The sequence below is a fragment of the Camelus bactrianus genome, chromosome 23 (assembly GCF_048773025.1).
Source record: "Camelus bactrianus isolate YW-2024 breed Bactrian camel chromosome 23, ASM4877302v1, whole genome shotgun sequence".
Taxonomy (NCBI): Eukaryota; Metazoa; Chordata; class Mammalia; order Artiodactyla; family Camelidae; genus Camelus; species Camelus bactrianus.
In genome coordinates, this window is record NC_133561.1 from 22,993,723 (window position 1) to 23,007,987 (window position 14,265).

Consider the following 14,265-nt stretch of genomic DNA (forward strand, 5'->3'; position numbering starts at 1 on the left):
AATTGTCACTGGACTTTTGCTACTAAACATTTCTCAGTTTCTCTTCTCAGTACCTTAAAAGGATTTTTAGTCTTTAGTTTTCTCCTTCTTTTCAATTTTAGACGTGTTCTTTGTTTTAAGGCTATTCCTCTACCTATATGCTTTTTACTAGTTACACTTATGTGACCTCTTGGTTTATTAAACAATTTGGTTAAAATTAATTAGTTATAAAATTGCAGTTAGAAGATGTGTAGAGTTTGGGAATATGGAGAAGAGTAGAAGATAATATCATGAGATGATTTATTATTATAATATTTAATATTACATGTTACGATATATTTTTGTCAATCATTCCACTGGTCAGCCAGCTGGGAACTTTAAAATGACCAGTATGTAATAAGTAGTCAGTCAGTACTTGATGCCACTTTCTTCCCATTCACCCTCCAGCAAGTCTTGCTGATTCTTTCTTTGCAGAATAGCTCATCTTTTATTTTCCTTATAGTCTCAATGTTATTAGCCTTACAATATAATTATTTTACCTAGATTATCACAAGTAACTCTTAACTGGTCTCTCTCCATCTGTTTATTTTTAACCAAAATGATTCATTCTCCAAAATCCTCATACCTTTGTGTATCTCTTGGAATATCTTTCATATTTCTGGTCTATCCAGCACGTAACCTCGGATTATCCTTTCTGAATCACAGTTTGCATTCGTACACTGCTTATTTATTTACTAGTTTTTTTCAGTTAGTATTTATTGAGTATATATAAGGGTCAGTTACTGATTGTGTTACTCTCCTTGCTTAAAATTTCTTAATTGATCTATATTGACTAGTTAGAAAAGTCTAATTCGAGGCTCTTCATAGCCTCAGCATGTCTTTTCATTCTTTCTTTTTTAAATGGAGGTACCGGGGCTTGAACCCAGGACCTAGTGCAAGCTAAGCATGCACTCTACCACTAAGCTATATTCACCCTCCTTTTCATTGTTTTCTAACTTACTATTCTAGAGGTATGCTTTCTGTGCCTTTAAAATTCTCTGTATTTCCTGAACCATCTGTCTTACCAGTGCCATTTTTTTTTCTATCATCCTGTCAAACTCTTATCTGCGCATTAAAATCTAGCCCAAATTTTACTACTTCTGTAAGGTTTTATTTAGTCACCATAACCACAAGGATCTTCTATTTTCCAAAATATCTTAGCAATATCACAGAAGTCACTTCACTTATGAATAGGTTATATTCCCAAAGTCTGTAAGCTACTTTGTTCCTAACTCCAAAGAAACTTAAGACAAATTGAAATTTGTCGAACCCAGATACAATTCTACCAAAAAGGAGTAAATCAGTCTTTTTATCCTTTAAAAACTCTTCTCCTTGATGTGTGTGTATAGTCTTTTATATATAGTCTAGTTTATTTTGGAAAATGATGTTCTAATTTATACATATATAATATACATACTATAAATGTGTTGTACATTATATATTATGTATTGTAAATTATATATTAAATATGTAAAATAGGGCATTATTTTCCAAAACAGAATTGCTTCATCTACAGTAAAATTCTGTATAGTGGATGAGGGAAGCCCATTACTCCTCCTCCACTCTCACCTTATTGATACATCAGTGATTCCTACAGGTGTCTTAGGAAGCTTATTCCAAATAAAGTCAGCATCATTCTGCTGCTTGATTTGATAATAGACATTTTTAAATGGACTTGGAACCTTTTGAATACTTGGTCTGTGACAAGTTTTTTTTTTTTCCTGACAAAACCTTGACAATGTTTTAAGTTTAAATTCTTAAAAAAAAAAACAACCAGCCTTTGCCTGAATTACATTAGACATTGACTATTCATGCTCTTTCAATGGCTACATACTCAAGCCTTTTGATTTCTTCACCATTTGTCCTCATCAGTTCCTGGTTGGTTTTTATCACATAGTCACATGGTTAGTTAGCACTGGTGATGAATTGCATGACTTGTTTTTGTTTTTCAGAATTGACCCTATTGTTGAATGATTTATTTCAGGTGTACTTAGAGCATATATTTTTACCACATCCATTTTTTTAAATCATGATTTTTATTTGCATTGTGATTTTATAGGCCTCTAGTAGTATTTTCAGTTTCAAAGCTCTCCTTGTTTTGGCATTTATTGAAATGATAAGGTTAAAAATGTCTGTGAAACAGCTCAAAACCAAGCATGAACTAACCAACTTTAGATTAAATAAGAGTGAGTCTGTGAGATGAAAATGAATCACTGATATCATTTTCTGGTGACAGGCATAGTTGACTTGCTTTTTTTTCCTGCTGTGGAGCATGTAACATTATTTTCAGTCCGTGGAAGTTACAAGTTGAAAGTGTATAAATAAATGAGTGTCCATATGTTGCTTGTAATTTTATCACATTTTTCATATCCTGCTTTGTAGTCCAGTTATTTTTGTGCAAATCTTGTATTGCATACCCTCTGTTTCTTACTAGATCATGTCTTCTTTTATATATCTTTTCATCTTAACAGTACTTATCTGAGTAATCTGCAAATAATATGTTTAGTGAACATATTGAATAAATATTGGTACTTTGTATGGTTATGTTAGTAAGAAAAAATTTAGATGTGGTATGTTTAGTTTCAGAGAACATTCAGAATACTTGGAAAATAATACATAACTTATAAGAAGAAATATGAAGCCTTTTAAAAATGTATGGAGAATATTTTCAAGCACTTGGTTCTGTTAAAAATTCCTTCTTGCTTCATGAAATGGCTTATATAATGTTTAAATGTTTTATATAGTTAATAATCACTGGCTATTAGAACTTAAACAGATTTTGTCTTTCAGCTTCTGAATTCAGACCATAGATCCACAGCCACAGTCCAGGTCTGCAGTGGCTCCGTAAACCTTAAGGGTGCTGTGAAATGCAGAGCTTATATTCATAGCAATAAACCCAAGGTTAAAGATGCTGTGCAGGTACAAAAGAGGTAGCTGGTAATATGAAAAAGAGAAACATGTTAACATAATTATTCAAAAATTCAAAAATTTTATCTTTTTTCAATCTCAGATTTCATGATTATTAATTTGTTTGTAACTGATAAAGGTCCAATATGTTGGGCAGTCCAAATATACCAGGAAGTAATTGGTCCCAAGATTTTCATATGTAGAATATCTATTTTATACCTTTTTTAAACTGATGATTATATAAGCTTATTAAGTGCTTCACAGTTGTGATGTATTATTACTACATTTGAAACCATTTCTTCTGAGGGAAATCGAACTTTTTAAATAACAGGAAAGTATTCATAGGAAGAATTATTAGGTAGTGTTCTTTGTATAATTTATATAACCCAGAAATTTTAAAAATGATTACTGGCACTTTTGTCATAGTTATACATTTTCTGATTTGGAGCACTAGAATTATTTATTCAGATACAAAATTTCTTTCATTTATTTGGTTTAAATTTACTATTTAAATAAAGTCTAGGTAAATTTGCTGTTAAACTATTAATGTATTGATAAGCATGTTAAATAAATGGACCCTAAAAAAATGAAATGATGTACTAGTTATTTTAGTGGACATGATCATACAGGGAAGCCAATTATTTAGGGAGGGGGTTGGTAATAAAATAATGCAAATTTAAATTAGTGGATTTTTTAATTATGGTTTGTTTTGTTTTTCCATAGGCAATTAAAAGAGATATATTGAATACAGTTGCCGATCGTTGTGAAATATTATTTGAGGATCTACTTTTGAATGAAATCCCAGAAAAAAAAGTTATGAGTATAAAATTAAGTACTTTTTTGCATGTGTTCAATTGATCTATTAGGATGTCAAAATATAATAGATAATATCTTTTTAACCACATATATCTATTTTTTATAACAATGTCATTATTTACTTTTCTTATAGAAGGAAAATTTTCAGTTGCCACCTTAAAAAAAGGATTTTAAACACCTTATAATAGCAAATCAGTCAACATTTAATATCAGGGAGAATTAAAAAATAAGAATTTTGTGTGAATTTTTACCATAATGGATAAACTGTGTTGTCATTTTACAGCTGTTATTTTTAAAATTGATACCTGTGAAGTTTTTTTTTAAAGAATTTATTCATAATCAAAATAATTAAGTCTTTATTCAATTGATCTCTCTTATTCTTTCCAAAAATTTTTTTTGTGTGTGTACTAGTTTATATACTCCTCATCTATTACTCTAACAGACTTTATTACATTTTAAAAAGCCTAGGTCATGGTGTCTTAACCTTTTAAAACTATTCCATCTTTTGAGAAATATAAATAATTTATACCTTTTCAGTAATTTGTATTAAAAATCTTTATTACTCAAAAAGATAATTATAATATTGAATATATTTTTTGAAGCTACACAAGTGTATCTCTGCCTTTCTACTATTCATGTGTGAATGGATTTTTCAGTTCACAGTTGAACATGTACGTAATTGAAACAGACACATTAGCTTGTTAATGGAATATGTTTATTTTTATAGAAAAAAAGCATAGCTTTTCTATATAACTAACTTCTTTTAGTTAATAGTCAGTATATCAGGTTTGGTGGACTGATTATAATCTTTTTTATATTCCTAGTATGTTGGTAACTGCAATTTCCAGATTTAACATTTGTCCTTCATGTACTTCACAAATAACCTTGAAGTTCCATCCACTAATAACGTGTAGTTATGCTGAGACATGAATTTGAATCTTACATGCAACTATTGGGTTGAGATTTTTGTATTGGCAAATATGTAAAACCTGCTCACTTAGCCACCCAGTTAGCCTAGTAGTCTCATCTCTGGGGCTTTATTTTTGCTACTTGACTTTGTGTGTGTGGTAACTCTTATGGTATTAAACATTACTTCACTTTTTTAGAAACAGTATGTGTTAAAACTGAACCGTAAATTTTAGGATTTTCAGTGACATGGGGATATATTCACCATTAATGCCAAAGATCTACCATATCACATACATCAGTTAAATATTCTATCCCATTATAAATACCTCATAAAAATGGTATCATGTGACTGCTCTGGTATTATTTTATATTAAGAGAGTTAGTATTTTGAAATTTTTGCTGATGTCCAATCAATAAAATTAATTACTTGTGATAGCAATTATGATATTTATACACTAAATTTGATATATTGGAAGTTAATGTTATCATCTAATCTTATATTTTTTACAAAATGAAAAAATGTTTTCACTGGTAATGGAGTGGCCTTTGAGGCCATGGGAAGAGAGAATAGGCAGTGTAGTTTGTGGAAAGAACTAAGACTGAAGTTCTTGGGTTCTGTGTCTACTTTACCACTAATGGAGTGACTTCAGGCAAATGATTCAGCCTGTCTAAGCATCCATTGTCTTATATGAAAAACCAGGATTGTAGTAGCTACTTTTTGAGGCTGTGAGATTAAATAAGATGATATTTTTAAAGCCCCTAATACAAGTTGGTAAGCCAAGTTCTCATTAGGTGGTAGTTGCTATTATATTGGGGGTCACGAAGGAAGAGAATTACTTCGTGCTGGCTGCCTTTAACTTTTTTAACTTCAATTTTTGTGAAATATAGCCCTATATTTCAAAAAGAAACCAAGTGTAAATATGTATTTAAAAAATTTTAGTAACGGGATTAGTCCAGCAACATGTTAGTAGATCTTAAGATACTAAAATTTCAAAATATATTGCAAGTATAATAATACAACCATGTAAATTTCTAAGTTGAATATATATATATATGTATGTGTGTGTGTGTGTGTGTGTATACACACACACACACACACACACACACACACACACACCCTAAATTGTTAGATCTTAGATTTACTCCTCATTGTACTTAGTTTATCTTTTTTACATACTGGTAAGATCTTGCATGCTATGAACTTAACCTGAACTAGGATATTTTTTGCATGCATAAGGAAGTCTGCAAAGGGCATATTAACTTTACATTCCTACTCTTTAAACATAGTTTTTGAATTTTGGCTCTCCAGATTAAAGAACTTAATACTTCAATGACAGGAAAAAAATATAAGAATTTCAGTAACTCTTTTCACTTATTGTGGTCTTCCCCTTCTCTTTCCTATATGTATTCCAGACCCTCTTCATTATTCTCTATCAGCCTGCTTTAGGTCCTGCCCAGCTTACACTCAGTAGATGACATACTCATTGTGAAAATTAAGATCATCAATTGTGAAATCTCTTTTACCTTCTTCCATCCCTATGTCCGCATCCATCCATACTACCTGTCCTCTCAGAACATTTGTATTCCTCTTTGCCTGTAGTCATGATTCCACTCTCTGGATGGCACTTCTCATCCCTTCATGTATATGCCTGTTTATCCTCTAAGTCAGCTCAGGTATCACCTATTCTACACAATTTTCTGTAATACTCCAGTATGAGTTGGGATTCTTTACTAAAACCAGCTAGAACTCAATTCTTAACATATTGGCTTAAATTTAAAATTTTTTCTGAGTTTTAAACAGGTTGAATTAAATACCCTGCTGTGGGAATATGCCTAAGAGAGATGTATTTTTTTTGAATGATCTCCCTCCCATTTTAAACCTCAGACCAATGAGAAAACTTGGTTGTATTTAGATACTAAATGGTAATTTTAACTTTTAAGTGCTTTTCTTCTTTAATGAGTAGTTTAAGATTATTGCAACCAATTCTTTAAGATTCGATTTTATAGCAAGCAATTTGTCTCTTTTCTGGCAAACCTAAGATTAATGCAGTTTGAAATAGTTTTAAAATTTTGCATGCCTGTTACACATATACATTATAGCCACCTTTGAAAGTTTTAAACTTAACGTGTTTCAGGAAACTGTGACCCAAAATAAAATAGTATATTCCTAAAATCAATGTGTGGTCAGTTAACATGCTACAGTACAAATTGCAGTAATACAATTTTACAACTAGGAGGCAGTCTGGTCAAAGAGTAAAATTCCCCCAGTTCTTACATGAAAGCAATATTGTAAATTATGCATTCCTGCTAGATTCTGCTTAAGTCATGGCATTTCCTGTGACATGTAAGGCATTCTTCATCATTGTCTGTTTGTAGTTATATAAAACTACCACTTGTTTCTTGATAGGGAAATTTAGATTACTGTTAACGTGAACCCTAGTTTTCTGCTTGATCTTTGTACATTGTGGTAGCTTTTTAAATCATATCCATTGCTGAAAGAAGTTATTCTTTACGTAAAATCACTATATTTGTTGATACATCATTTGAGTCATGGTGTTGAGCCAAACAATAATTATGTGTTTATGTGGACCAGTGACTATGTTAGAAATTGAGGGAAATATGCGGAAAGGATGAAATAGTTATTCATTATTTATGTAGAAAGTGATTTAAGGCTGTTTACAAAAAGGTATTACAAGTTAACAAGGTAAAATTAGTATTAATAATGAGAGCGAGGCAAAGGGAAAATGAGAAAGAAAGCAAGACGGAGATGGTAGTGAGATTAGTACAGAAAACATGTATCTTGATAGCCTACATACGCTTGATACAGGGAGCTACATCACTTAAAATGAAATCAGTGGTGAGATTAGTGCAGAAATGAATGCTATTGTGTCCTATAAATTGATGTAGGTGAGCCACTAATTTAGCTGTAAACTTACATGAAGAAGGGAAAAACTGTTCATAAAATTCAGTACTTCTAAGGTTAAAACAAACAAGAAAAACAGTTTCTGAGACCAGGGGCAAAATTATCTCCTGGGTGTTCCTTCATAGGACAGTGGATAATATAAGAATGTCTAATCAACAACATCTTCACACTGAAGGCAGTGGTGAGTTTATATTTCATGGGAGTATCATTTAGGTCCCTTGCAGAGGCCTCAGGTGTCGAGGTAAAGAATTCAATGAGCAATTTTGTGCCAGAAGAATTAAAAAATGAAAAGATCTTTTAGGTTTTATTTCTTTTAGTTTATGCTTTCATATACTTATAAAATACATCTCACTGATACCAGTGACAGACCTATCTAAATATTAATATTGTTCCTTCTCCTTTAGATTCTGAAAAAGAGTTCCACATCCTCCCTCACCGAGTTTTTGTCCCCATTCCGGGATCTACTGTAATGTTATGTGATTATAAGTTTGGCGATGAGTCAGCTGAAGAAATAAGAGACCATTTTATAGAGATGTTAGATCATATGATTCAAATAGAAGATTTGGAAATTGCAGAGGAAATAAACACAGGTAATTATGTGAAGTTATTTAAGAACCTGATTAGACTATGGCTGAGGTTACCTATGGGACATGTAGTTTAAATAGCATGTCTTTAGATTTTCTTAAAGCTAGTACTATTTGACACTTTCGAGGCATTTAAAACTGTCTGTTTATTTTCTACATAGTATATAAACATGCAATGTTTTCCTGGAAAATTGTACTAAAATTTAAGATATTTTAGATTTTTCCAAGCGTAGCAAGTAGATCTTCATAAAACAATTTCAGCCTTAAATAAGTAGAAATATGTAGCTTTAAGATATTCCTTTTATTATGAGACGTTTTCTCAAAACCCATTATCTTAATAATTATTTAGTTAAGCATTATGTCACAAAGTTTTTTAAACACTCTATTATTAAACATCTCCATACTATTTGCCTTTCTTTTCCTATTGTCTTCATATAATTAGGATACTAAGCTGAAATGGGCAGTTCCAAAAATTAAATCAAGATTATATTTGCAGAGCAGAGATTTGCCATACTATGTAATTGTGTAACACATTTTCTTCTGCTAGCCATCACTTTCACATTTGACCTTACATTTTCAAAGTCTTTTTTTGTTTTGTTTTGTTTTGTTTTGCTTTGCTTTGTTTTTGTTTTTGTGTCTAGTGAGAGCAGGATATGAAAACATGTCTATAAATAAATGTGTAAGGGTATAGTAGTCTTCGTGAAACATTTAAAAAATATGCGATGAAAGTAGTTATTTGCAGGGATGGGGTTATACCTCATAGAAGAAAGTCTTTAAGTTACTTCTGAATATAAATGTTTATGAAGTTTGAATTTTTAAGTCCTTTTTCTAATTCTTATTCCTTAGTTATTCTTCTGTTGCTTAACTAATTTCCACCCCCTACAAGAGTAGAATGGTTGAGTTCTCTTGTTTTCTATGGTGAGTCAAGTAAGTACTTGGTGAATTTCAAATCTATCACTAAAGCCTTAGGTTAGTTGGAGACCACCAGGTTTGTTTTTTTCTCAACAACTCCAGGTTCACATTAATCATGTGGAACATTAAGTTTGCTTTAAAGAAGAAAAAGAAAAAAAAAAAACCTCTAAATTGCTCAGCACCAAATAGTAAAGCTGCGGCTGTGTTTCAGTGCCCTAAACACTAACATTTTTAAAGGTACAGCATATTCTCTAACTGATAGAGATTTTTGAAGTAGACTGGTAGAAATGTTTGCTACTTTGTGAAATATGTTTTTCCAAATTCATGACTATGCTCTTTCTGCGAGCCAGTCTTAGAATCATGAGGGCAGGGATGTTTGTTTGCTTTTGTTCACTTCTGTCACTAGTACCCAACAGTAGTTCTCTACTGTTGATAACTTGAATGAGTTTTATGTGGGATCATTAGAGTTGACCTGGTTCGTCCTCTTTCTTGTAATACTGAAATCTTTGGGTATTTAGACTCTATTCTTCCTTATTCTGAATACCGGTCTGCCTTCCTGAAACCTGTACTTTGTTCAGTAATTTGGAGCAGTAAAACGTGAGTACAGTTGAACCTTCAGCAACGTGGGGGCTAGGGGCACAGACCTTCACGTAGTTGAAAATGCATGTATAATTTTGCAGTTGGCCCTTCATATCCACAGTTTCATATCCACAGATTCAGCCAGCCATGGCTTGTGTAGTATTATAGTATGTATTTATTGGAAAAAATCCAAGTATAAGTGGACTCGTGGATTTCAAATCCATATTGTTCAAGTGTCAACTGTACTGCTTCTTTATTGAGGCTATGCTTTAAGTTTAAGTTGAGGGCGGTTGTCATGTTCTAAGTATTTCAAAGCCAAATACTCCCATATACCTTTAACTGTTCTCATTATTAGAATTTCTAGACCTCATTTTCTCGAACCCTCTTTTTTGCCTTCCTCTAAATTAGGAATTTTTAACCTGTGTTATCCAAAACCTTTGAATCATTGCTGGCTGTCAGGAGATCTACAAAACACTTGAAAATAATTGTATAATTTTTTTCTGGGGAAAAGATCTACAGTTTTCAGAGGATTGGTGACCTAAGATCAAAAACTATTTCTTTAAATAATATTCTGGTTTGCCTGTCTTGAAATATATTTAAGTATATTACCCTGAATTGAACCTAATAATCTAATAGTAATGTTAGCTATTACTTTTACAGAACCAGCACATTAGTAAGCACTGTTTTAAGATCCTTACAAATGCTAAATCATTTAATCCTTATATAACAACTCTATATTGATTTTTATATTATTGTTAGCTCAGTTTTCCAGATGAGAGAATTGAAGTTTAGAAAGGTCAAGTAGCTTTTTTTTTTAAGGTTACTTAGTAAATGGTGGAGCTGGAATTTAAACTTAGGCAGTTTGGTTCTAGAGTCTCTGCTTTTTTTCTAAGAATGTTGTTTTACTACCTTTCTGTGGGACTTAACCAATGCTAACTATAGGACTGTTACTTTTCATGATCTAGATACTTATTTTAGCCTATGCCTTTTAATTCCGTCCTTAAAAATTTTTTTAACGTAAATAAGTGATGTTTTAATACCCTCACTTAATTTCATTTAATGTCAGTATACTTTCTCACTTGGCTAGAAGCTTGGATCTGTTGTCATATATGTTTTTCATATTCTTTTGATTTATTTGTCATACTTTTAGTGCATATCACGTTACTGAATTACGAGTGAATAAGGATAGCACTGGATGCAAAATTTGCCCATTCACAACTTACTTTAAAAATCAGATACAAAAGAGTAGGGAGAGAGAGATCTCATTTAGATTTTTTAAATAGTACCATCTGTCTTAAGAAATATTTTTATTTCACTTATTTTCATGTTATATTTTAAACATAAGCATATATAGACTGTAGTTTACTCAGTACTTTTTAAAGTTATACTTTAAAACAGTTAATTATAGTTGGACTACGCTCAATTAATAACATATTAATATCCATTCTTTATACTGCTAAGACATTAAGCTAAAAATCCAAGTAGCTCCCATCACTGTCATATATATATTCTTAAGGAGGTGACTGTGGCAATCTTGCTTGACAGCTTCCCCAAAAGAAAACTAAAAGCCAATAAATTAAAACCCTAATGAAACAATTTTATATATACATTTCAGCAAACATTTATTGATTTTTTTCCATAGGATTCACAACGGAAATTGCTCCTTTCTTGCTCACTGCTCTATTTCCAGCACTTTACTGAGAACCTAGCCTTAACACATTATAGTTATTCAGTAAATATTTGTTGACTGAACAGATTATTGACTTTGTCAATCCCAGGATTTGGGGTTCAAAGATCAATAAGATATCAATAAGATACTGATCCTGTCTTCAGGGAGCTAAGTAGAATTTTTTTTAACCTGTGTAGATACTTCTTTGTGCTCTGACTGAGTGAATTCCTCTATTATACTTAATTGTAGTTTTGTGTGGCTTTTTTGTATTGCTTTCCTTACTTGTAATCATTGAACTTATCAGTTGCATGTTTAACGTTAATCTTCCACATTAGACTGTAAGAGTTTTGAGAGTTAAGTATTTCTCTATCTGAGCTCTTTGCCTAAAACATGATAGGTATTCATAAATATTTGTTACTACCTGACTGACATATACTCAATAGGTCATTTTTAGGAAACTATGGCACATCTTTTTTTTTATACTTTATGCTTGAAAAAGTATAAGCTTATACATAGCCAGACATGATGTTTTTAAGGTTACAAACCTTAAAAACTGAATTTCATCATCACTGAACGTGATGAAAATTTTAAAAGGATATAATAATCATAGCTCTGTGGCTCAATAGTTCAGAACATTTTAAGGAATATAGAACATTAAAAACATATGACAATATGTAGCACTAATTGTTGTTCCATAAGTATTAATTCTAGCTTACAGCATTAGTATGACTGTTTATCACATATTTATTAAGTATTTGCTCTGTTGAAGACAATGTAATAGATACAAATCAATGGCTAGAGTCCTTTCTTCAAGAAGCCTATAATCTGATTTGGAAGATAGAATTGTATGCATTATTAATTATGCAGAGCATGTAATAAGGGCCTAAGAGTAACAAATAACTTAATCAAGATCAATGATCAAAATTTTAGGGTCTCCGGTGATTTGGTTAATAATTCAATCATAAAAATATTTTGATGGTAGGTTAGCAATAACCTATAGTCTATAGTAACAAAGGCTTGACATTAGTATTTTCAAATTTTAGTATATTCTTTCAGTTTTTTAATTCTTTATTATTACTATGTTTATGTTTCATTTTAACTGGAGGCACATACCTGTTGTATAAATTGATGGTTTTTAATATATAGTGGATAATCTCAAATACATTAAAAGCTCCATAGTTTTGAGTGATTCTTTGGATTCTTCAAAATATTTTTACAATTAGAAGACTTATTTTAGCCTTAAAGTAAATATACTTCTTGTCTATTAATATCAGATTTAAATGCTATTCCCTAATGAATTTTTTTATTATTTATATGTATACTACATATATCTTAAACTTGTTTCTCAGATTTCCTTTAGTAAGCGCTATCATTAGCATTGTTTGTATTATGTTAAGTAAGTTAGCATGAACTAGTGACTGAAGTATTTTTAAATTTTAGGTGTTACATAAATATTAATCTACTTGTCTTTTGTGGGTTTTGATTTTCATAAGCTTTTAATTTTGGCACAGTTGTATGTTTTGCACTGTATTTTAAAATTATTTCCTGTCTTTGTTCTTTTATGTTTTTATGGCAGACTAGTGTAGAGATGGATTAACTGAGTAGGAAGAGTTTAATATTACCAGGAGAAAGGAAATAAAACAGCAATCTGAAAGTTTAGGTGTGTATACTTAAATGAGTGCTGTGTCAAACTCATGGGTCTAGATACTATTATCTATTTCTTCTAATATTATATAATGTATTGAAGGTATTACTTCAGTGTGTTAGATATAATTGTTTTAGGACTCTGTCCTGTTTTTGAAACTTACATCAATCTCAGCACAATGATCGATTGATTACTATTTGTTGATTGCCAGTTATGTATTAGACATTAGGGTTCTAGTGATCAGACATATAGTCCTGACTCTCAAGAAGCACACAGTATAGTGGGAAATACAGAGAAATGGGTTATTCTAAAACAAGATGGTTAGTTCTATAGTAGGGGAATGAACAGAGGATTATCAGAACATTTAGCACAGACACTATTCCTATAAGTGATTGACTGAAGACTTCTTAGAGCAGGTGACATTTGAGTTTGTTTTGAAGGATGAATACAGTAAAAGTAATTGTAAATTTTTTAGAAATTGAACAGTGGTATCAAATGTATTGTGGCCAAAAGTAAGATACGTCTAGAATTACATTAGTTTTGCTTCATCAAGTATTTGTTGAACTAGAAGGAATGATTTAGTTATTTAATAGCAAAAGAATAAATTATGGGATGGGATAAAAACGTAAACATTTTAATAGAAAAATTAAGTGCTTTTACATAAACATTCTGTTGGTTTAGAATTATGTTCACTTTTGCACTTACTCATTTATTCAAAAATACTAGATGCATAATTTTACCAAGATAGTATTTTAGCTGAGTCCAAGTCTGCCACTTACAACTGTGTAACCTTAAAGAAGTTCCCTCTGAACCCCAGATTCTTTTGGGGTTAGTACCAGAATTTAGTAAAAATGTTAGGGAAAATACTTTCTAAGCAGAAAGAGATACATAGCTATAAGGTGATATTTACCAGAATTATGAGACTTTTAAATAATAGATCTTCTGAATTATAATGAAAAACATTTATATTTATTAAAGTAATTCTGTATATAGTGTGTATAGCTAAATATTTGGAATTAGGGTTTCTATATAAAATAAACCATGAAAGGTTTATTCAGTGTTCAAATGTTCAAATTCAAAAATTGAAATCAATTACTATACATTTAGGATTGTTAAACGTGTTATAAATTTCTAGCTTTATTTTCTAAGTATTTGATGTTATTATTTGCTTGATTATTTAATTATTTCTGTTCTGTAATATAGTTGCCAAGTAGTTGCTATGTTTAAAATACATATTTTGCCAAGTAAGTAGTTTAAAATAACATACTTTTAAATGACTTAAGGGATGAAGAACAATTTGTTT

General features: G+C 30.9%; 1 protein-coding gene across 5 annotated transcripts in view; it reads left to right on the top strand.

The window, feature by feature from the left end:
- The window catches only part of ODR4 (odr-4 GPCR localization factor homolog), a 33,657-nt gene that overhangs the window by 14,826 nt on the left and 4,566 nt on the right, over positions 1 to 14,265 (top strand). For 2 of the 5 annotated variants that reach the window (XM_074351807.1, XM_074351808.1), the window contains exons 10-12: positions 2,809 to 2,937; positions 3,649 to 3,737; positions 7,976 to 8,163. In XM_074351807.1, coding sequence (XP_074207908.1) covers positions 2,809 to 2,937; positions 3,649 to 3,737; positions 7,976 to 8,163 — 406 coding nt within the window. Of the gene's footprint in view, positions 1 to 2,808; positions 2,938 to 3,648; positions 3,754 to 7,975; positions 8,164 to 14,265 lie in introns of all 5 variants that reach the window. The other 3 variants (XR_012501852.1, XR_012501853.1, XR_012501854.1) reach the window with 3 other exon arrangements.